General features: G+C 38.6%; 4 protein-coding genes across 4 annotated transcripts; all 4 read left to right on the forward strand.

Moving 5' to 3' along the window:
- The first annotated feature begins 1,186 nt into the window (after positions 1-1,186).
- Positions 1,187-3,081, forward strand: LOC108794399 (olfactory receptor 1G1-like). Its single transcript, XM_018565427.1, has 2 exons — positions 1,187-1,819; positions 3,016-3,081. The coding sequence occupies exons 1-2, from the start codon at positions 1,187-1,189 to the stop codon at positions 3,079-3,081; spliced, it is 699 nt and encodes a 232-aa protein (XP_018420929.1).
- A 2,038-nt stretch (positions 3,082-5,119) lies between these two features.
- LOC108794400 (olfactory receptor 1G1-like) lies at positions 5,120-6,043 on the forward strand. The gene has a single exon (XM_018565428.1). It carries the CDS (start codon positions 5,120-5,122, stop codon positions 6,041-6,043), a length of 924 nt encoding a protein of 307 aa, XP_018420930.1.
- A 10,027-nt stretch (positions 6,044-16,070) lies between these two features.
- Positions 16,071-17,458, forward strand: LOC108794401 (olfactory receptor 1G1-like). Its single transcript, XM_018565429.1, has 2 exons — positions 16,071-16,703; positions 17,369-17,458. Exons 1-2 carry the CDS (start codon positions 16,071-16,073, stop codon positions 17,456-17,458), a joined length of 723 nt encoding a protein of 240 aa, XP_018420931.1.
- A 2,206-nt stretch (positions 17,459-19,664) lies between these two features.
- LOC108794402 (olfactory receptor 1G1-like) lies at positions 19,665-20,600 on the forward strand. Its single transcript, XM_018565430.1, has one exon. It carries the CDS (start codon positions 19,665-19,667, stop codon positions 20,598-20,600), a length of 936 nt encoding a protein of 311 aa, XP_018420932.1.
- Positions 20,601-22,489: the final 1,889 nt, after the last annotated feature.

Below are 22,489 nucleotides of genomic sequence, written 5' to 3' on the forward strand. Positions count from 1 at the left end.
TCACTCTGACACATAGAGGTTGGTTTACTAAAGGAAATTTTTCTTTATGTTCCCTTTAGGCACTCGATCATGGGCAGATGAATTTTGAAAATATAGGGAATTCCATTTCAAAAGGTTGCATGTTTCAGATAAATAAAGCTTCACAAGGAAAAGCAAAAATATATTCTTCTGTAGTACATCTACCCCATAATTTTCTCCAGGGACACACTGCGTGTGCCACATATCACCACAGTGCCGGTAACAGAGTGGGTATCTGTTTTGTCTTGAAGCTGAACCTCATTAGTGGCTGCAGTTCAAAAAGTCTTGTAAAGGAGTTTCGTTTTTAAGATTCTACCTGAAGGCATCTCCATCCAACTCTGCTCTCCATCCGCAATGTAACATGAAGCTGAATAACATGGTAACCTGCATATTTCTAGGACTCTGGTGACAAAATGATTCCACCAGAAATCCTTTGGTTGAGGACCTGATATATGGCTACATGTAAGAATAACTGGTTCACCCATTTTAACCCAAATAGCGGCATTCTGAAAAATACAGTCACTTTTGGTAAGATCATTGATTCTCCCCTCAGACAAACATTCCGCAAACTTATTTTTTATTATTTTAAGTAAAGTTTAGCAAGAAAAAAAATCATGCGTTCATTTTAAACCTATGTGCAAGACAAAATTGCTAAATAATCATTACTAAATAATGAGATAATAAATAAAGCAATGTTTTAGTTTTTAAAAGTGGCCAAAACTTCTGTTAGCCACAATTTAAAACATTAGAAAATATAAAAACTTATTTTCAGTAGATCTGTATTAATATTTTCAAAATGTAAAAGACTGTAAATTTGTTTGATACAAAATAAGTGGCTCTCAAGGGGCATGTGTGTGTGTTTTTTGTTAACTAAAGGTACCAAGACCATTGCTAAGGGCTTCAGGGCTTCTGCTTTTCCAGCAGAGGGGAATGCCCTTTGGGTCAGTTAAGATTATATATATGTACATTTCAGGAGCTAAAGAGCATTTCCTGAGGAATTATGTGGATATACTCCACACATTTTTCATTTAATGTTTCTTAAGACTATCTTTTTGTTTTTATTCTTTGTATAATAAACACACAGAGGCTTTGTATTACGAATAACATGAAGAACCTCACAATGATTACTGATTTTATTCTTGTGGGTCTATCAAACCATCCACCAACCATGAATGGACTTTTTGTGCTCTTTCTTCTAACCTATTTAGTCACTGTGACTGTAAACCTCCTTATTATTGTCTTGGTCCTTTCTGACTATCATCTGCACAACCCAATGTATTTTTTTCTTGCCAACTTAGCTCTCATAGATGTGTCTTTCGTGTCAGTTACGGCACCAAAAATGCTCTTTGACTTGGTCTCCAAAAGCGGATCAATATCCCTCTCTGCCTGCATAGCCCAGGTATTTTTCTTTGTCTTCTTTGTCAGCTCAGAGGCCTATTTGCTCTCGGCTATGTCCTATGACCGTTACGTTGCCATCTGTCACCCCCTACATTACACACAAATGATGTCTTGCAGAGTCTGTGCTCATATGGTTGCTGCAGTTTGGGTGATTGGCTGTCTTTACTCTTTAATCCATACCCTCTTTTTGCTCAGGTTGTCCTTTTGTGGTCCTAATATAATTTATAATTTCTTTTGTGACCTTCCACACTTGTTCCAGATCACATGCATAGACCCCTTCATAAACATGTTGGTCGAATTCATAGGAGGTGGTGGTTATGGATTTGGAGCCTTTGCTTGTACGGTGTTTCCATATGTCCGTATTTTCATTACCATTCACAAAATTTGTAACATAACTGGGAAGGTAAAAGCTTTTTCAACCTGCACATCACACCTTGCTGTGGTCTTCATCTTCTATGTCTCATTAATTGTTATTTATATGGTTCCCACCTCTAGTAATATGCTTATTGTAAACAAATTGCTTTCAGTCACATCTGCCCTCATAGACCCCTTGCTGAATCCTCTGATATACAGCCTGAGAAACAAAGATCTTCATGCGGCATTCCTGAGGACTTTTAATTGCCAAAAAATAAGCCAAGAATGATATTTAGCTCATTAAATACATTTCCTAAACTGTTATGTATTTATTTGTGAGCATGGCTACATAGTGACCTAGTTGTTAAGGCTGAATAAATACACAGGTCCATCCAGTGCAACCTCTATATGTTTGTATATTTGTCTGTATAGTATGCACAAGAATTTCCATAGCTCTGTATATTGTAGACATGTGCGATTCCTTTCATTCCAAATTGCAATTCGTACGAATTTTCCAAAATTCAGATGCATCTGAAAATCCAAATGAAAAAATAAGGAATCCAAATTTTCCAATCACTTCATCAATTTGTACATGGAAATCATGTCCCCTCTTAAACGCCTCTTCTCCAGAGGGAATAAGATCAATGTCTTTCATCTTTCCTCATAGCCCAGGTCCTTCAGCCCCCTTATTAATCTTGTTGCCCTTCTTTGCAGTCTCTCAATTTCAATGACGTCCTTTCTGTGGATCAGTGCCCCAAAACTGAACCAGATGCTCAAGATAAGGCCAGACCATTGTTTTCTATAGTGGTAGATTTATAGATTAATCTCTAGATTAGATATCCTGCTAGTGGATGGTCATCCTCCCATATGTGAGCCCCTGCACCTGCCCTTACGTGTGTCTGTTCTCTTGTGTGGCTGCTTGTTCCAAAACCCGGAGCTCTCCTGCACCAGTGCCCCGGTTCCCAGACGGTGACAGTGGTATTAGTTCTTTCTTTGACTTGCAAATGTTACGTGAGTCCAGCTTGGTTTTAAGATTTTGTAATCAGGTTTATACTTTATACAATAAAATGTATATGTTTTACATATTATAATTCTTGTGTAATTATTATAGCACCTTAAGAGTCCGAGTCCACTGACAGAGCAATTATTGATATACTTTAATTTTAAAGATGTACAGATCTCTTTGTTATTCCAATCCCTATTTATTGACAGATATCTGACTTTACTCTACATTTACCTTTTCAGGTTATTGACACAGAAGCCAAGAAACTAGAATTTTCAGAGGCCTACGTATTTGTCTTAGTGACTTAATTTATCCCTTTAAGTGACGCTAAACTCAGAAGTTAAATCTTAAAAATTCATTCAAGAATCTTAACCATGAACAACAATGTATCTTATTTGTGCATCACTCGGCTGTAGATCCTCCAATCATCTCTGAATTGGTGCTGACACTGTCCTTCCTTCTGGAGGGGGGCTACTTGTGTTCCCCATGGTCCCTGTGTGTGTTGTAAAGTAGTAACCGCTCCAAGCTCACTCCCAGGATGGACTACAATCTCAATTAAAACGAGTAAAGTAAACATGAGTTAGTAGTCCATCCCGGGAGCGAGCTTGGAGCGGTGACTACTTTACAACACACACAGGGACCATGGGGAACACAAGTAGCCCCCCTCCAGAAGGAAGGACAGTGTCAGCACCAATTCAGAGATGATTGGAGGATCTACAGCCGAGTGATACACAAATAAGATACATTGTTGTTCATAGTTCAGGGACTTGGAGGGATTGTAACGCTTTAACTCCGGAGTTTAGTGTCACTTTAAATTAAAGACCAGCACAAGGCAATCGGTTTCAATGTTGTAATAAATCAGTGGTATTCTCTGTCAGATTTTAACTAATGTTTGTGAATTTGTTGGAAGGATTTGCTCTCACTCTGACACATCGAAGTTGGTTTACTAAAGGAACGCATTTTTCTTTAGGTTCACTTTGAGCACCCGATCATGGGCAGATGAATTTACAAAATATAGGGATTTCCCCTTCAAAAGGTTGCATGTTTGAAATAAATAAAGCTTCACTAAGATAAGCAAAAAGATATTCTTCTATGGTACATCTAGCCCACTTTTTTCTCCAGGGACACACTGCGTGTGCCACATATCACCACAATGCCGGTAACAGAGTTGGTATCTGTTTTGTCTTGAAGCTGAACCACATTAAGGGCCTCAGTTCAAAAAGTCTTCTAAAGGAGTTTCGTTTATAAGCTTCTACCTGAAGGCATCTCCATCCAACTCTGCTCTCCATCCGCAATGTAACATGAAGCTGAATAACATGGTAACCTGCATATTTCTAGGACTCTGGTGACAAAATAATTCCACCAGAAATCCTTTGGTTGAGGACCTGATATATGGCTACATGGAAGAATAACTGGTTCACCCATTTTACCCCAAATGGCGGCATTCTCAAAAATACATTCACTTTTCATAGGATTATTGCAAGATAAAATTGCTAAATAAAGAGATAATAAATAAAGCAATGTTTTCGTTTTTAAAAGTGGCCAAAACTTCTGTTAGCCACAATTTAAAACATTATAATATATAAAAACGTATTGTCAGTAGATCTGTATTCATATTTTAAAAATGTAAAAGACTGTAAATTTGTTTGATACAAAATAATTGGCTCTCAAGTGGCATGTGGTTTTCTTTTAACTAAAGGTCCCAAGACCATTGTTAAGGGCTTCCAGATGTGTTTTCTTCCAGCAGAGGAGAATGCCCTTTGGGTTTGTTAAGACTATGGGGGTGATTTCTAACCTAAACACACACACACACACACACACACACCAGGTGTGTGTGATTTTCACACAGCAAAACGTATTTATCAACCAAAAAGTCTCTAAAAGCATATTTCCACTAATGCCATATATGGAAAAATCATGCACATGATGCATATATAATGCTGCTTCACAGTTTAGACAAAAATGGTTAGCTCATGCATTTACATTCCTTGCATTCATCAACGCAAGCAACACAACATAGAGCTAATTTACCCAACATCACCTTGGAATTCCTTCAGGGCTTTGCACAACACACCTGCTGGGTGTGTACACATTACAAAGGTGTTTAGATTCCACCCATAGATCATGCTGGGAGGGAACACACTGCAGAGGTGTATACACGTTCGTGGTGTGTTTATAAGGTTAGTAAATCAACCCCTATATATCTGTACATTTTAGGAGCTGAAGAGCATTTCCTGAGGAATTGTGTGGATACACTCCGCACATTTTACAATTATGCTTCTTAGGACTCATTTTTTGTTTATTCTTTGTATTATAAATTGACAGAGACTTTGTATTATGAATAACATGAAGAACCTCACAATGATTACTACTCTTATTCTTGTGGGTCTATCAAACCATCCACCAACCATGAATGGACTTTTTGTCCTCTTTCTTCTAATCTTTTTAATCACTGTGACTGTAAACCTCCTTATTATTGTCTTGGTCCTTTCTGACTTTCATCTGCACAACCCAATGTACTTTTTTCTGGCCAACTTAGCTCTTCTAGATGTGTCTTTCATGTCAGTCACGACACCAAAGATGCTCTTTGACTTGGTCACCAAAAGCCAATCAATATCCCTCTCTGCCTGCTTTGCCCAAGTATATTTCTTTGTCTTCTGTGCTAGTTCAGAGCTCTTCTTACTCTCGGCTATGTCCTATGACCGCTACGTTGCCATCTGTCACCCCCTACATTACACACAAATGATGTCTTGGAGAATCTGTGCTTATTTGGCTGCTGCAGTTTGGATGACTGGCTGCCTTAATTCTTTAATAAATACCCTCTTTTTGCTCAGGTTGTCCTTTTGTGGTCCAAATATAATTTACAACTTCTTTTGTGACCTTCCAAACCTGTTCCAGATCACATGCATAGACCCCTTTATAAACATGTTGGTCGAATTCATAGGAGTTTGCAGTTATGGATTAGGAGCCTTTGTTTGTACGGTGTTTCCATATGTCCGTATTTTCACTGCCATTCACAAAATGGGTAACAAAACTGGGAAGCTAAAAGCTTTTTCAACCTGCACATCACACCTTGCTGTGGTCATCATCTTCTATGTCTCCATAATTGTTATCTATGTGGTTCCCACCTCTAGTAATATTCGTATTATAAACAAATTGCTTTCAGTCACATCTGCCCTCATAGACCCCTTGCTGAATCCTCTGATCTACAGCCTGAGAAACAAAGATCTTCACGCGGCATTCCTGAGGACTTTTAACTACAAAAATTAAACCAATAATGATATTTAGCTCATTAAAATTCAATTCTTAAACTGTTATATATGTATTTTGTTTTTGTTAACGTTTTGTATTGTGATAACGCCTTTCATACCCGACCCTAGGTTGGTTCTTCACAATTTTAAATTCAGAACACAGTATAGCACAAAGCATAGCTACATACATTGTAGTAACCTAGTTCTTAAGGCTAAATAAATACACAGATCCATCCAGTTCAACCTATATATGTTTGTATATTTGTCTGTGAAGGATGCACAAGAATTTCCATAGCTCTGCATAGTGTGTTCCCTGAGAAAGACATCTAGAAGATTCTTGAATGTGTCTATACTCTCATCTGATACCACTTCCTGGGGAAGGGAAGTTCCACAATTTTTCTGCTCTTTTGCAGTTTTAGATTAAACCTCTTTTCCTCTAGTCTCCGGTGGTGGCCTCTAGTCTTCAGTATGGTCCTTGCAGTAAACAAGTTGTCAGCAATTCTAACATCTCCATTGATTAATTTGTACATGGAAATCATATCTCCTCTTAAACGCCTCTTCTGTAGAGTGAATAAATTAAATGTCTGTCATCTTTCCTCCAAGGGCCTCCAGCCTCCTTATTCATTTTGTTGCCCTTCTCTGCAGTATCTCAAGTTTAAGGACGTCCTTTCTGTGGATCGGTGCCCAAAACTGAACCAGATACTCAAGATGAGGCCGAACCATTGTTTCCTATAGTGATAGAATTATAGATTTAACCTTTTTATGCATGATAGTAATCCACTTGCTTTGTTAGAAGCAGCTTGGCATGGCATGCTATGTCTGTGGACTCCCAAATATTTTTCCATCTCTGATCTATCCAGAGGAGCTCCCCTTACTGAGTAGCTTGAATATGTATTCTCACCACCCAAATGCATAATTTTATATTTTTCAATGGTCCTGCTATAACTTAGGATCAATGGTCCTGCTATAACTTAGGAACAATGGTCCTGCTATAACTTAGGATCAATGGTCCTGCTATAACTTAGGAACAATGGTCCTGCTATAACTTAGGAACAATGGTCCTGCTATAACTTAGGAACAATGGCCCTGCTATAACTTAGGAACAATGGTCCTGCTATAACTTGGGGCCAATGGTCCTGTCATAGCTTGGTTAAGCTCTCTTAGTACCCACGGGTGTAAATGATCTGGTTCTGGAAATGTATTCACATTAATTTTATCTAATCTGCTTTGGACCAAAATAATGTGATTTAAAATAAACCTTTCTAGGATTTCAGCAACAAGAATTCTCTACTGAAAAGCAATATGTTGGCTAGTGCATCATTCTTTGTGTGGTAATAATTTTTTTTCTGTTAGATAGACCGTTTCAGACAGAGAACATTTTTATTATTATTATTATTATAGTTGATTTAACTGACTTTTCTAACAGTTTTTCCTGACATTTTTTTTAAATCAGGTTTTGGCACAATTTTATAGTAAACATTTTCAGGCTATTTAAAGCATTAGCAGAGTCATGTTGCCTATCAATCGATGCAAAAAGTTTGAAGTTTATGTGACATAATTTTTTGGCCATTTTCCTTTTAATAATATAAGTTAGACAAGATAGCACAAAAGAAAGTTTAGAAATGAAGGATAAAAATAATCAATTAAAAAACTCTCCAGCTGATGTATGGATTGTTGATATAGTATAAGTACGACGTATGGATCTCCTCGCGGCATATTAAAGTGCGAGCATCTTTTAGGACTTCTATTCCGCTGTGGTATTTATTATCTTATCAATGTTTGAGAATTTAAAAATGTGCTGGTGTCCCAGGTGTCTTGCCGATTTGTAGAGCCACTTGTCCCAATATTTAATCGTCTCCTCTCTCCATGAGGAAAAGGTTATGGCTGTCATTCCTTTCCAAAATTATAATTTATACATATATCATATACAACTTAAATTCACCTTACCTCCACTTCTGATGAAGCAGATCTCAATGGTCTGACAAGCTCGTAGATTGAGCCCCGACTCTATCAATCACATGAATGTAACATACTGATATCCTTGCTGGGGTTGTATATATTGGTGGGGTTATGAGTGAATAGGTTGTATTAGTTATTTCTTTGATTTGCAAATGTTAAGTGAGCCCAGCTTCGTTTAAAGATTTTGTAATCAGGTTTATACTTTGTACAATAAAATGTATATGTTTTACATATAATAAATCTTATGTAATTATTGTGCCACCATAAAAATCCGAGTTGACTGACAGAGCAATTATTGATATACTTTAATTTTGGGGATGTTGTACAGATCTCTTTGTTATTCCAATCCCTATTTATTGACAGATATCTGACTTTACTCTACATTTACCTTTTCAGGTTATTCACACAGAAGCCAAGAAACTAGCATTTTCAGAGACCTAAGTATTTGTCTTAGTGACTTAATTTATCCCTTTAAGTGACGCTAAACTCAGAAGTTGAATCTTAAAAATTAATTCCAGTCCCTGAACCATTAACAACAATGTATCTTATTTGTGTTGTAACAAGGACACTCCACTGTAGTTCAGGTAAGTCAAGTACAATGCAGTTTATTAAAGGGCAAACACAAAATAGCTTGCAGCAGCAACATAAATGACAGTCCTTTATATGGCTCAGTAGCTTTCCACAGCTTCAAGGCACTCACGCTTCTCACCCCTCGTGAGCCCTCAGTCTGCTCTCTTAGCAGTGTGTACCACAGGTTCTAGGGTCACCGACCTTCCTGACCTCTCCCCTCTTGGGCACTCGCTCTGCGTCTGAAAGCAGTGCGTCCGGCAGGTCCCTGGGGTCACCGACCTTCCTGACCTCACCCAGCCACCCCTGGCTGTTTCGTGTGCGTCCAGCACGCACCCGAGTTTGTCTGTGTGCTCCCTGCACACACACAACTCCAACACTCCTCTCTGAACTCTGGTCCAGACTCCTAATAAGGCTGCTCTCAGCCACCTGATCCAGCTATACTGGTCATTGGCAACACCTGGCCGCAGGACTGGAGAATTCATCCCACCCAGAGCTCTACGAAATCTCCAGAGCTCCAGATCCCAGCTACATTTAGGAAAACATGGAAGAACCTGAAAAGCCAGGTTCTTCCTTATAACCTGCTTTACTTTATGGGCCCTCTCAGCCCCTTTGGCTGAGAGTCCTGGGTGCCAAGGTCGCCATCCTCTACAGTGGCATTGGCTTACACTGCCACAGTGTATAACTCAGCTGTAGATCCTGCAATCATCTCTAAATTGGTGCTGACACTGTCCTTGCTTCTGGAGGGGGGCTACGTCTGTTCCTCATGGTCCCTGTGTGTGTTGTAAAGTAGTCACTGCTCCAAGCTCGCTCCCAGAATGGACTACAATCTGAGTCCAAATTAGTAAACTGAATGTGAGATTGTAGTCCATTCCGGGAGCGAGCTTGGAGTGGTGACTATTTTACAACTCACACAGTGACCATGGGGAACACAAGTAGCCCCCCTCCAGAAGGAAGGACAGTGTCAGCAATATTGCAGAGATGATTGGAGAATCTACAGCCGAGTAATACACAAATAATATACATTGATGTTAATAGTTAAGGTACTTAAATTCATTAAGATTTAACTCCGGAGTTTGGTGTCAATTTAAATAAAGACCAGCACTAGGCAATTGGACTCAATATTGTAATAAATCAGTGGTATCCTCTGTCAGATTTTAACTCATCTTTGTGAATTTGTTGGAAGGAATTGCTCTCACTCTGACACATATCGGGATTTCCATTTCAAAAGGTTGAAGGATAAGCAAAATGATATTCTTCTGTAGTACATCTAGCCCATCATTTTCTCCAGGGACACAATGCGTGTGCCACATATCACCACAATGCCAGTAACAGAGTTGTTTTTTGTTTTGTTTTAAAGCTGAACCACATTAGGGGCTGCAGTTCAAATAGTTTTGTAAAGGTGTTGCGTTTTTAAGCTTCTACTTGAAGGCCATCTCCATCCAACTCTTCATTCCATCCACAATGTAACATGAAGCTGAATAACATGGTAACCTGCATATTTCTAGGACTCTGGTGACAAAATAATTCCACCACACATCATTTGCTTGAGGACCTCATATATGACTACATGTAAGAATAACTGGTTCACCCATTTTACCCCAAATGGCGGCATTCTCAAAAAAACATTCACTTTACATAAGATTTTTGATTCTCCCTTCAGACAAACATTCAGCAAACTTATTTAGTATTATTTTAGGTAAAGCTTTAGCAAGAAAAAATCATGCATTCATTTTAAACCTTTGTGCAAGATAACATTTCTGAAACAACTAAAAGGGCCTAAATTTTATAGCCCATATTTACAAAATAATGACATATGTAATTGTTAAAAATGTCTACGTGTTTAAATAATAATTTTTATTAAATATTTAGATAATAAATAAAGCAAGGTTTTAGTTTTTACAACTGCCAAAAACATCTGTTACCTCAAATATTAAACATTAAAATACATGAAAACTTATTTTCTGTAGATCTGTATTCATATTTTCAAAATGTAAAAAACTGTAAATTTGTTTGATACAAAATAAGTGGCTCTCACGTGGCATGTGTGTTTATTTTTTATTTAAAGGCCCCAAGACCATTGCTAAGGGCTTCTGGGCTTCTGCTTTTCCAGCAGAGGAGAATGTCCTTTGGGTCTGTTAAGATTATATATTGTGTACATTTCAGGAGCTGAAGAACATTTACTGAGGAATTATGTGGATACACTCTGCAAATTATCATTTAATGTTTCTTAAGACTATTTTTTGTTTTTATTCTTTGTATAATAAATTTGCAGAGGTTTTGTATTATGAATAACATGAAGAATCTCACAAAGATTACTGATGTTATTCTTGTGGGTCTATCAAGCCATCCACCAACCATGAATGGACTTTTTGTGCTCTTTCTTCTAATCTATTTAGTCACTGTGACTGTAAACCTCCTTATTATTGTCTTGGTCTTTTCTGACTATCATCTGCACAACCCAATGTACTTTTTTCTGGCCAACTTAGCTCTGATAGATGTGTCTTTCTTGTCAGTCGCGGCACCAAAGATGCTCTTTGACTTGGTCACCAAAAGCCGATCAATATCCCTCTCTGCCTGCATAGCCCAGGCATATTTCTTTGTCTCCTTTGCTAGCTCAGAGCTCCTCTTACTCTCGGCCATGTCCTATGACCGATACGTTGCCATCTGTCACCCCCTACATTACACACAAATGATGTCTTGGAGAGTCTGTGCTCTTATGGCTGCTGCAGTTTGGGTTATTGGCTGTCTTTACTCTTTAATGCATACCCTCTTTTTGCTCAGGTTGTCCTTTTGTGGTCCTAATATAATTTACAACTTCCTTTGTGACCTTCCAAACTTGTTCCATATTGCGTGCATAGACCCCTTCATAAACATGTTGGTCGAACTCATAGTAGGTGGTGGTTTTGGATTAGGAGCCTTTGTTTGTACGTTGCTTCCATATGTCCGTATTTTCACTGCCATTCACAAAATGTGTGACAAAACTGGGAAGCTAAAAGCTTTTTCAACCTGCACATCACACCTTGCTGTGGTCTTCATCTTCTATGTCTCATTAATTGTTATCTATATGGTTCCCACCTCTAGTAATATGCTTATTGTAAACAAATTGCTTTCAGTCACATCTACACTCATTAACCCCTTGCTGAATCCTCTGATCTACAGCCTGAGAAACAAAGATCTTCACACGGCATTCCTGAGGACTTTTAATTGCCAAAAAATAAACCAAGAATGATATTTAGCTAATTCAAATACATTTCTTAAACTGTTATATATTTATTTGTGAGCATAGCTACATAGTGACCTAGTTGTTAAGGTTTAATAAATACACAGGTCCATCCAGTGCAACCTCTATATGTTTGTATATTTGTCTGTGTAGTGTGCACAAGAATTTCCATACCTCTGTATATTGTAGACATGTGTGATTTATTTAGTTCCAAATTAAAATTTGTACACATTTTCCAAAATTCGGATGCATCTGAATTTCTGAATGAAAAAATAATGAATCTGAATTTTCCAATCAGTTGATCAATTTGTGCATGGAAATCATATCCCCTCTTAAACGTCTCTTCTCCAGAGGGAATAAGTTCAATTTCTGTCATCTTTCCTTATAGCCCTGGTCCTCCAGCCCCCTTATTCATTCTGTTGCCCTTCTCTGCGGTCTCTCAAGTTCAAGGATGTCCTTTCTGTGGAGAGGTCCCAAAACTGAACTGGATACTTAAGAAGAGGCCAGACCATTGTTTTATATAGTGGTAGAATTATAGATTCACCCTTTCTATGCATGATAGTATTCCACTGGCTTTGTTAGCAGCAGCTTGGCATTCCATGCTATTGCTAAGTCTGTGGACTCCCAAATATTTTTCCATCTCCGGGTTAATCCAGAGGAGTTCCCCTTAATGAGTAGCTTGCATGTGTATTCTTACTTCCCAAATGCATAATTTTAAATTTTTCAATATTAAACTTCAATTGCCATGTGACTGCCCCCCCTCCCATTTTGTTATGGCCTTTCTCTAGTGCTGCTTTGTTTTGTAATTAGTTTATTACCCTGAATAAATTGGTATCATCAGCAAACACTGAAACTGATCTATTTAAACCGTCCTCAATAAGACAGAGAGCTGGGCACACCACTAACAACCCCAGACCATTCAGAAAATGAGCCATTTGTTATCTAGGTTGCTACTCACTTCTTCATAGAACGTTAATAGATTGATCTGACTAGAACGGTCTTTCATAAATCCCTTTTGGTTGTTGCTTATAATACTTTTTTTGCTGGCAAATTCCTGAAAATAATGCTTTACCATTCCCTCAAATAATTTGCATAAGATTGATGTGAGGCTAACTGGTCTGTAGTTTCCTGGAATTAATCTCGACCCTTTTTGAATATTGATACAACATTTGCCTTATGCCAATCAGTTGGTGGCTTCCAGTCAGTAAGCTGTCCTGCTACAACTTAGGAACAATTGCCCTGCTATAACTTGGGGCCAATGGTCTTGTCATAGCTTGGTTAAGCTCTCTTAGTACCCATGGGTGTAAATTATCTGGTTCTGGAGATGTATTCACATTAATTGTATCTAATCTTCTTTTGACCAGAATCATATGATTTAAAATAAATCTTTCTAGGATTTCAGCAACAAGGTTTCTCTACTGAAAAGCAATATGTTGGCTAGTTTATCATTCTTTGTGTGGTCATTTTTTTTTTTTTTTTAGATATACCTTTTTAGACAGAGAACATTTATTAATTATTATTATAGTTGATTTAACTGACTTTTCTAACAGTTTTTCCTGACATTTTTTTTAAATCAGGTTTTGGCACAATTTTATAGTAAACATTTTCAGGCTATTTAAAGTAGTAGTAGAGTCATGTTGCCTATCAATCAATGCAAAGAGTTTGAAGTTTATGTGACATAATTTTTTTGGCCATTTTCCTTTTAATAATATAAGTTAAAAAAAGATAGCACAAAAGAAAGTTTGGAAATTAAGGATAAAAAGAATCAATTAAAAAAATCTCCAGCTGATATATGGATTGTTGATATAGTATAAGTACGACGTATGGATCTCCTCGCGGCATATTAAAGTGTGAGCATCTTTTAGGACTTCTATTCCGCTGTCGTACTTATTATCTTATCAATGTTTGAGAATTTAAAAATCTGCTGGTGTCCCAGGTGTCTTGCCGATTTGTAGAGCCACTTGTCCCAATATTTCATCCCCTCCTCTCTCCCCGTGGAAAAGGTTATGGTTGTCATTCCTTTCCAAAATTATAATTTATACATCTATCATATAAAATCTGAATTCAGCTCACCTCCACTTCTGATGAAGCAGATCTCAATGGTCTGACATGCTCGTAGATTGAGCCCCGACTCTATCAAGCACATTAATGTAACATACTGATATCCTTGCAGGGGTTGTATGTATTGGTGGGGTTATGAGTGAATAAGGTTGTATTAGTTATTTCTTTGATTTGCAAATGTTAAGTGAGTCCAGCTTGGTTTAAAGATTTTGTAATCAGATTTATACTTTGTACAATAAAATGTACATGTTTTACATATAATAATTCTTGTGTAATTATTGTACCACCTTAAGAGTCCGAGTCCACTGACAGAGCAATTTAATATACTTTAACTTTGGGGATGTTGTACATATTACTTTCTTATTCCAATCCCTAATTCTTGACAGAGATCTGACTTTACTCTAGAGTAACCTTTTCAGGTTATTGACACAGAAGCCGAAGAAACTAGCATTTTCAGAGGCCTACGTATTTCTCTCAGTGCTAGCTTCATTTATCCCTTTAAGTGACGCAAAACTCCGGAGTTAAATCTTAATGCATTCAAGTCCCTGAACTATGAACAACAATGTATCGTATTTGTGTATCACTCGGCTGTGGATCCTCCAATCATCTCTGAATTGGTGCTGACACTGTCCTTCCTTCTGGAGGGGGGCTACATTTGTTCCCCATGGTCCCTGTGTGTGTTGTAAAGAAGTCACCGCTCCAAGCTCACTCCCGGGATGGACTACAATCTCAATACAAATAGGTAAACTAAACATGAGGTTATAGTCCATCCCATGGGAAGGGGTAGCTTGGAGAGGTGACTACTTTACAACACACACAGGGACCATGGGGAACACAAGTAGCCCCCCTCCAGAAGGAAGGACAGTGTCAGCACCAATTCAGAGATGATTGGAGGATCTACAGCCGAGTGATACACAAATAAGATACATTGTCGTTCAGAGTTAAGATACTTGTATGCATTAGGATTTACCTTCTGAGTTTAGTGTCACTCTAAATTAAAGACCAGCACAAGGCAATCGGTTTTAGTGATGTAATAAATCAGTGGTATCATCTGTTTGTGAATTTGTTGGAAGGATTTGCTCTCACTCTGACACATAGAGGTTGGTTTACTAAAGGAAATTTTTCTTTATGTTCCCTTTAGGCACTCGATCATGGGCAGATGAATTTTGAAAATATAGGGAATTCCATTTCAAAATGTTGCATGTTTCAGATAAATAAAGCTTCACCAGGAAAAGCAAAAAGATATTCTTCTGTAGTACATCTACCCCATCATTTTCTCCAGGGACACACTGCATGTGCCACATATCACCACAATGCCAGTAACAGAGTGGGTATCTGTTTTGTCTTGAAGCTGAACCACATTAAGGGCATCAGTTCAAAAATTCTTGTAAAGGTGTTGTGTTTTTAAGCTTCTACTTGAAGGCAATCTCCATCCAACTCTGCTTTCCATCCACAATGTAACATGAAGCTGAATAACACTGTAACCTGCATATTTCTAGGACTAAATACTTCCACCAGAAATCCTTTGGTTGAGGACCTGATATATGACCACATGTAAGAATAACTGGTTCACCCATTTTACCCCAAATGGCGGCATTCTCAAAAATATAGTCACTTTTCATAGGATTATTCACTCTCCCTTCAGGCAAACATTCAGCAAACTTATTTTTTATTTTATTTTAAGTAAAGCTTTCACAAGAAGAAATCATGCATTCATTATAAACCTTTGTGCAATACAAAATTGCTAAATAAAGAGATAATAAATAAAACAATGTTTTAGTTTTTAAAAGTAGCCAAAACTTCTGTTAGCCACAATATAGAACATTAGAAAATATAAAAACTTATTTTTTGTAGATCTGTATTCATATTTCAAAATGTAAAAGACTGTAAATTAGTTTGATACAAAATAATTGGCTCTCAAGGGGCATGTGTGTGTTTTTTGTTAACTAAAGGTCCCAAGACCATTGCTAAGGGCTTCGGCTCTTCCAGCAGAGGAGAATGCCCTTTGGGTCGGTTAAGATTATATATCTGTACATTTCAGGAGCTAAAGAGCATTTCCTGAGGAATTATGTGGATATACTCCACACATTTTTCATTTAATGTTTCTTAAGACTATCTTTTTGTTTTTATTCTTTGTATAATAAACACGCAGAGGCTTTGTATTACGAATAACATGAAGAACCTCACAATGATTACTGATTTTATTCTTGTGGGTCTATCAAACCATCCATCAACCATGAATGGACTTTTTGTGCTCTTTCTTCTAACCTATTTAATCACTGTGACTGTAAACCTCCTTATTATTGTCTTGGTCCTTTTTGACTATCATCTGCACAACCCAATGTATTTTTTTCTTGCCAACTTAGCTCTTATAGATGTGTCTTTCGTGTCAGTCACGGCACCAAAGATGCTCTTTGATTTGGTCTCCAAAAGCCAATCAATATCTCTCTCTGCCTGCATAGCCCAAGTATTTTTCTTTGTCTTCTCTGTCAGCTCAGAGCTCCTCTTGCTCTCGGCCATGTCCTATGACCGTTACGTTGCCATCTGTCACCCACTACATTACACACAAATGATGTCTTGCAGAGTCTGTGCTCATATGGCTGCTGCAGTTTTTGTGATTAGCTGTCTTTACTCTTTAATGCATACCCTCTTTTTGCTCAGGTTGTCCTTTTGTGGTCCTAATATAATTTACAATTTCTTTTGTGACCTTCCACACTTGTTCCAGATCACATGCATAGACCCCTTCATAAACATGTTGGTCGAACGCATAGGAGGTGGTGGTTATGGATTTGGAGCCTTTGTTTGTACTGTGTTTCCATATGTCCGTATTTTCATTACCATTCACAAAATTTGTAACATAACTGGGAAGGTAAAAGCTTTTTCAACCTGCACATCACACCTTGCTGTGGTCTTCATCTTCTATGTCTCATTAATTGTTATCTATATGGTTCCCACCTCTAGTAATATGCTTATTGTAAACAAATTACTTTCAGTCACATCTGCCCTCATCAACCCCTTGCTGAATCCTCTGATATACAGCCTGAGAAACAAAGATCTTCACGCGGCATTCCTGAGGACTTTTAATTGGCAAAAAATAAACCAAGAATGATATTTAGCTCATTAAATACATTTCCTAAACTGTTATGTATTTATTTGTGAGCATAGCTACATGGTTACCTAGTTGTTAAGGCTGAATAAATACACAGGTCCATCCAGTGCAACCTCTATATGTTTGTATATTTGTCTGTGTAGTGTGCACATGAATTTCCAGACCTCTGTATATTGTAGACATGTGCGATTCCTTTCATTCCAAATTGCAATTCGTACAAATTTTCCAAAATTCAGATGCATCCCAAAATCCGAATGAAAAAATAAGGAATCCGAATTTTCCAATCAGTTGATCAATTTGTACATGGAAATCATGTCCCCTCTTAAACGCCACTTCTCCAGAGGGAATAAGATCAATGTCTTTCATCTTTCCTCATAGCCCAGGTCCTTCAGCCCCCTTATTAATTTTGTTGCCCTTCCTTGCAGTCTCTCAAGTTCAATGACGTCCTTTCTGTGGATCGGTGCCCAAAACTGAACCAGATGCTCAAGATAAGGCCAGACCCGTGTTTTCTATAGTGGTAGAATGATGGATTCATCTCTAGATTAGATATCCTGCTAGTGGATGGTCATCCTCCCATATGTGAGCCCCTGCACCTGCCCTTACGTGTGTCTGTTCTCTTGTGTGGCTGCTTGTTCCAAAACCCGGAGCTCTCCTGCACCAGTGCCCCGGTTCCCAGACGGTGACAGTGGTATTAGTTCTTTCTTTGACTTGCAAATGTTACGTGAGTCCAGCTTGGTTTTAAGATTTTGTAATCAGGTTTATACTTTGTACAATAAAATATATATGTTTTACATATAATAATTCTTGTGTAATTATTGTACCACCTTAAGAGTCTGAGTCCACTGACAGAGCAATTATTGATATACTTTAATTTTGGGGATGTTGTACAGATCTCTTTGTTATTCCAATCCCTATTTATTGACAGAGATCTGACTTTACTCTAGTTACCTTTTCAGGTTATTGACACAGAAGCCAAGAAACTAGCATTTTCAGAGGCCTACGTATTTGTCTTAGTGACTTAATTTATCCCTTTAAGTGACGCTAAACTCAGAAGTTAAATCTTAAAAATGTATTCAAATATCTTAACCATGAACAACAAAGTATCTTATTTGTGTATCACTCGGCTGTAGATCCTCCAATCATCTCTGAATTGGTGCTGACACTGTCCTTCCTTCTAGAGAGGTGCTACGTCTGTTCCCCATGGTCCCTGTGTGTGTTGATAAGTAGTCACCGCTCCAAGTTCGCTCCCAGAATGGACAACAATCTCAATACAAATTAGTAAACTGAACGTGAGTTAGTTGTCCATCGGGGGAGCGAGCTTGGAGCTGTGACTACTTTACAACACACACAGGGACCATGGGGAACAGAAGTAGCCCCCCTCCAGGAGGAAGGACAGTGTCAGCACCAACTCAGAGATGATTGGAGGATCTACAGCCGAGTGATACACAAATAAGATACATTGTTGTTCATAGTTCAGGGACTTGGAGGGATTGTAACGCTTTAACTCCGGAGTTTAGTGTCACTTTAAATTAAAGACCAGCACAAGGCAATCGGTTTCAATCGGTAATAAATCAGTGGTATTCTCTGTCAGATTTTAACTAATGTTTGTGAATTTGTTGGAAGGATTTGCTCTCACTCTGACACATCGAGGTTGGTTTACTAAAGGAACGCATTTTTCTTTAGGTTCACTTTGAGCACCCGATCATGGGCAGATGAATTTACAAAATATAGGGAATTCCATTTCGAAATGTTGCATGTTTGAAATAAATAAAGCTTCACAAGGAAAAGCAAAAATATATTCTCCTATGGTACATCTAGCCCACTTTTTTCTCCAGGGACACACTGCGTGTGCCACATATCACCACAGTGCCGGTAACAGAGTGGGTATCTGTTTTGTCTTGAAGCTGAACCACATTAAGGGCCTCAGTTCAAAAAGTCTTGTAAAGGAGTTTCGTTTATAAGCTTCTATTTGAAGGCATCTCCATCCAACTCTGCTCTCCATCCGCAATGTAACATGAAGCTGAATAACATGGTAACCTGCATATTTCTAGGACTCTGGTGACAACATAATTCCACCAGAAATCCTTTGGTTGAGGACCTCATACATGGCTACATGTAAGAATAACTGGTTCGCCCATTTTACCCCAAATGGCGGCATTCTCAAAAATACATAAGATTTTTGCTTCTCCCTTCAGACAAACATTCAGCAAACTTAATTTTTTATTATTTTAAGTAAAGCTTTCACAAGAAAAAAATCATGCGTTCATTATAAACCTTTGTGCAAGATAAAATTGCTAAATAATGAGATAGTAAATAAAGCAATGTTTTCATTTTTAAAAGTGGCCAAAACTTCTGTTAGCTAAAATATAAAACATTATAATATATAAAAACTTATTTTCAGTATATCTGTATTCATATTTTCAAAATGTAAAAGACTGTAAATGTGTTTGATGCAAAATAAGTGGCTCTCAGGTGGCATGCGTATATTTTTAACTAAAAGTCCCAAGACTATTCCTAATGGCTTCTGCTCTTCCAGCAGAAGGGAATGCCCTCTTGGTTTGTTAATATTATATATCTGTACATTTCAGGAGCTGAAGAGCATTTACTGAGGAATTATGTGGATACACTCCGCAAATTATCATTTAATGTTTCTTAAGACTATTTGTTGTTTTTATTTTTTTTTGTTAAATAAATTGACAGATGCTTTGTATTATGAATAACATGAAGAACCTCACCAAGATTACTGCTCTTATTCTTGTGGGTCTATCAAACCATCCACCAACCATGAATGGACTTTTTGTGCTCTTTCTTCTAACCTATTTAGTCACTGTGACTGTAAACCTCCTTATTGTTGTCTTGGTCCTTTCTGACTATCATCTGCACAACCCAATGTACTTTTTTCTTGCCAACTTAGCTCTCATAGATGTGTCTTTCTTGTCAGTCACGGCACCAAAGATGCTCTTTAACTTGGTCACCAAAAGCCAATCAATATCCCTCTCTGCCTGCATAGCCCAAGTATATTTCTTTGTCTTCTTTGGCAGCTCAGAGCTCTTCTTACTCTCGGCTATGTCCTATGACCGTTACGTTGCCATCTGTCACCCCCTACATTACACACAAATGATGTCTTGGAGAGCGTGTGCTCATATGGCTGCTGCAGTTTGGGTGATTGGCTGTCTTAATTCTTTAATGCATACCCTCTTTTTGCTCAGGTTGTCCTTTTGTGGTCCAAACATCATTTACAACTTCTTTTGTGACCTTCCAAACTTTTTCCATATTGCGTGCATAGACCCCTTCATAAACATGTTGGTTGAATTCATAGGAGGGGGTGGTTTTGGCTCAGGAGCCTTTGCTTGTACGTTGCTTCCATATGTCCGTATTTTCACTGCCATTCACAAAATGTCTAACATAACTGGGAAGCTAAAAGCTTTTTCAACCTGCACATCACACCTTGCTGTGGTCTTCATCTTCTATGGGTCCTTGTTTGCTATGTATATGGTTCCCACCTCCAGCAATATTCCTATTGTAAACACATTGCTTTCAGTTATATCTGCCCTCATCAACCCCTTGCTGAATCCTCTGATCTACAGCCTGAGAAACAAGGATCTTCATGCGGCATTCCTGAGGACTTTTAATTGCCAAATATTAAACCAAGAATGATTTTTAGCTCATTAAAATAAATTTCTTGTACTGGGTTTTTTTTTACAACTTTTGGTTCTGTGATAACTCCATCTGGTAAAAATGTTGGTTCTACATAATTTTAACTTCAGAGCACAGCCTAACACAAAGCAGAATCCTATACAGTACTTTACAATGTGTTCGCTTGTGCATCGTTCTTTGTACAGTCATTTTATTTTTTTGATTTTTAGAAGTTTTTTTTTTATGACTATAGTTGATTTAACTGACTTTTCTAGGTGTTTTTACTCCATATTTTAAATATGACAAAGCTTTTATCGTAAATATTCAATTTTCAACTTGAATATGTTTTCAGTCTATTTAATGCAGTTGTAGAGTCATGTTACCTATCGATCAATACTGAAAGTTTGATGTTCATGTCATACTGTTATTTGGCTTTGTTTGTGTTTCTCACCTCTGGTAATAGGTTTATTGTAAACACATTGCTTTCAGTCACATCTGCCCTCATCAACCCCTTACTCAATCATCTGATCCACAGCCTGAAAAACAGAGATCTTCATGAAGCATTCCTGAGGACTAAAATCATATATCAGACCTTTAATCCGAGCAGAAGCCTGGCAGAACAGGAAAGGGGAGGACGAGTGTGTGCTCCCCCCCCCCCTCCTGCACCATATCAGGCAACATGCCTTCAACATGGGGAGGGTCCTTCCCGGAAAGGCACCTTGTCCCCATGTTGAGGTGGGCAAGGGCCTCTTCACCACAACCCTGGCCCGATGCTTGTGGGGGGTCTGAGGGCAGTGGGGCTTATAGGAATCTGGGTGCCTCCTTTAAGAAAGAGGGCACCCAGATGCCGCCCCCTCTCATTAATGAGTAAGGTGTAGTTGTTACCCCTACTCATTCACCAAATACAGTCAAATTGTAAATAAACACACCACACCTTTATTTGAAAAAAAAAGAAAAAAGTCCATCGATGTAGTCCAAAGGTCAACCATGTCATCCAGAGATGTAGATCTACATCAATCACAATGGACGACGGGGGCCAACTTGCCCGAAAAGGAAACGCCGACTTGAGACCTGCCGCTACGACTGAACCTGGCGAACACCAGACGCAGCATGACAGATCTGCTCCTGAATGTCAACAAAGGGGCAGAGCGAGTCATGTGACTTGTGCCGTCTTTCCCTGAGATCTTGTGAGATTACAGATGAGATTTCCCAGCAAGGCTCTGCCGATGTAACCTTCCCAGGATGCAATGCTTGGGCACAGATTACATCACCAATACCCAAGACGACTGGGAAGTAGATAAACAATAATTGTAAGTAAAAGAAAAATGTTTGTTTAATAAATGTAAGATGAGTTCTTATCAGCATGCAGGGCTACATGCTAAGGTGAGTTTTAGTGTGAGGGGTAAAGGGTTGTTGCAGTGTAAGCCAATGCCACAGTGTAGTTTGGCAACTATGGCACCCAGGACTCTCAGCCAGAGAAGCTGAGAGGGTCCAGAGTGTAAACCATTTTATAAAGGAAGAACCTGGCCTTTCAGATTCTTCCAGGTTTTCAGAATTGTAACTGGGATCTGGAGCTCTGGAGATTTCTTAGAGCTCTGGGTGGGATGAGATCTCCAGTCCTGGGGCCAGGTGTTACCAATGACCAGCTTGGGATGATCAGGGGGCTGAGAGCAGCCTCATTAGCCTAGTGCTCAGGAAGAGTTGTGTGTGTGCAGGAGGCACAAGGCCACAGCAGACTCGGGTGCGTGCTGGACACACGTAGAACAGCCGGGGGAGGCTGGGAGAGGTCGGGAAAGTCGGTGACCCTAGGACCTGTTGGCCACATTGCTGAGAGAGCAGAGTGAGGGCTCAAGAGGGGTGAGCAGTGTGAGTATCACACAGAGGTGTGATGAGCAGCTGGGAGCTGGGGA

This window comes from Nanorana parkeri, unplaced genomic scaffold (assembly GCF_000935625.1).
Source record: "Nanorana parkeri isolate BGI_ZX_2015 unplaced genomic scaffold, ASM93562v1 scaffold847, whole genome shotgun sequence".
NCBI classification, from domain to species: Eukaryota; Metazoa; Chordata; class Amphibia; order Anura; family Dicroglossidae; genus Nanorana; species Nanorana parkeri.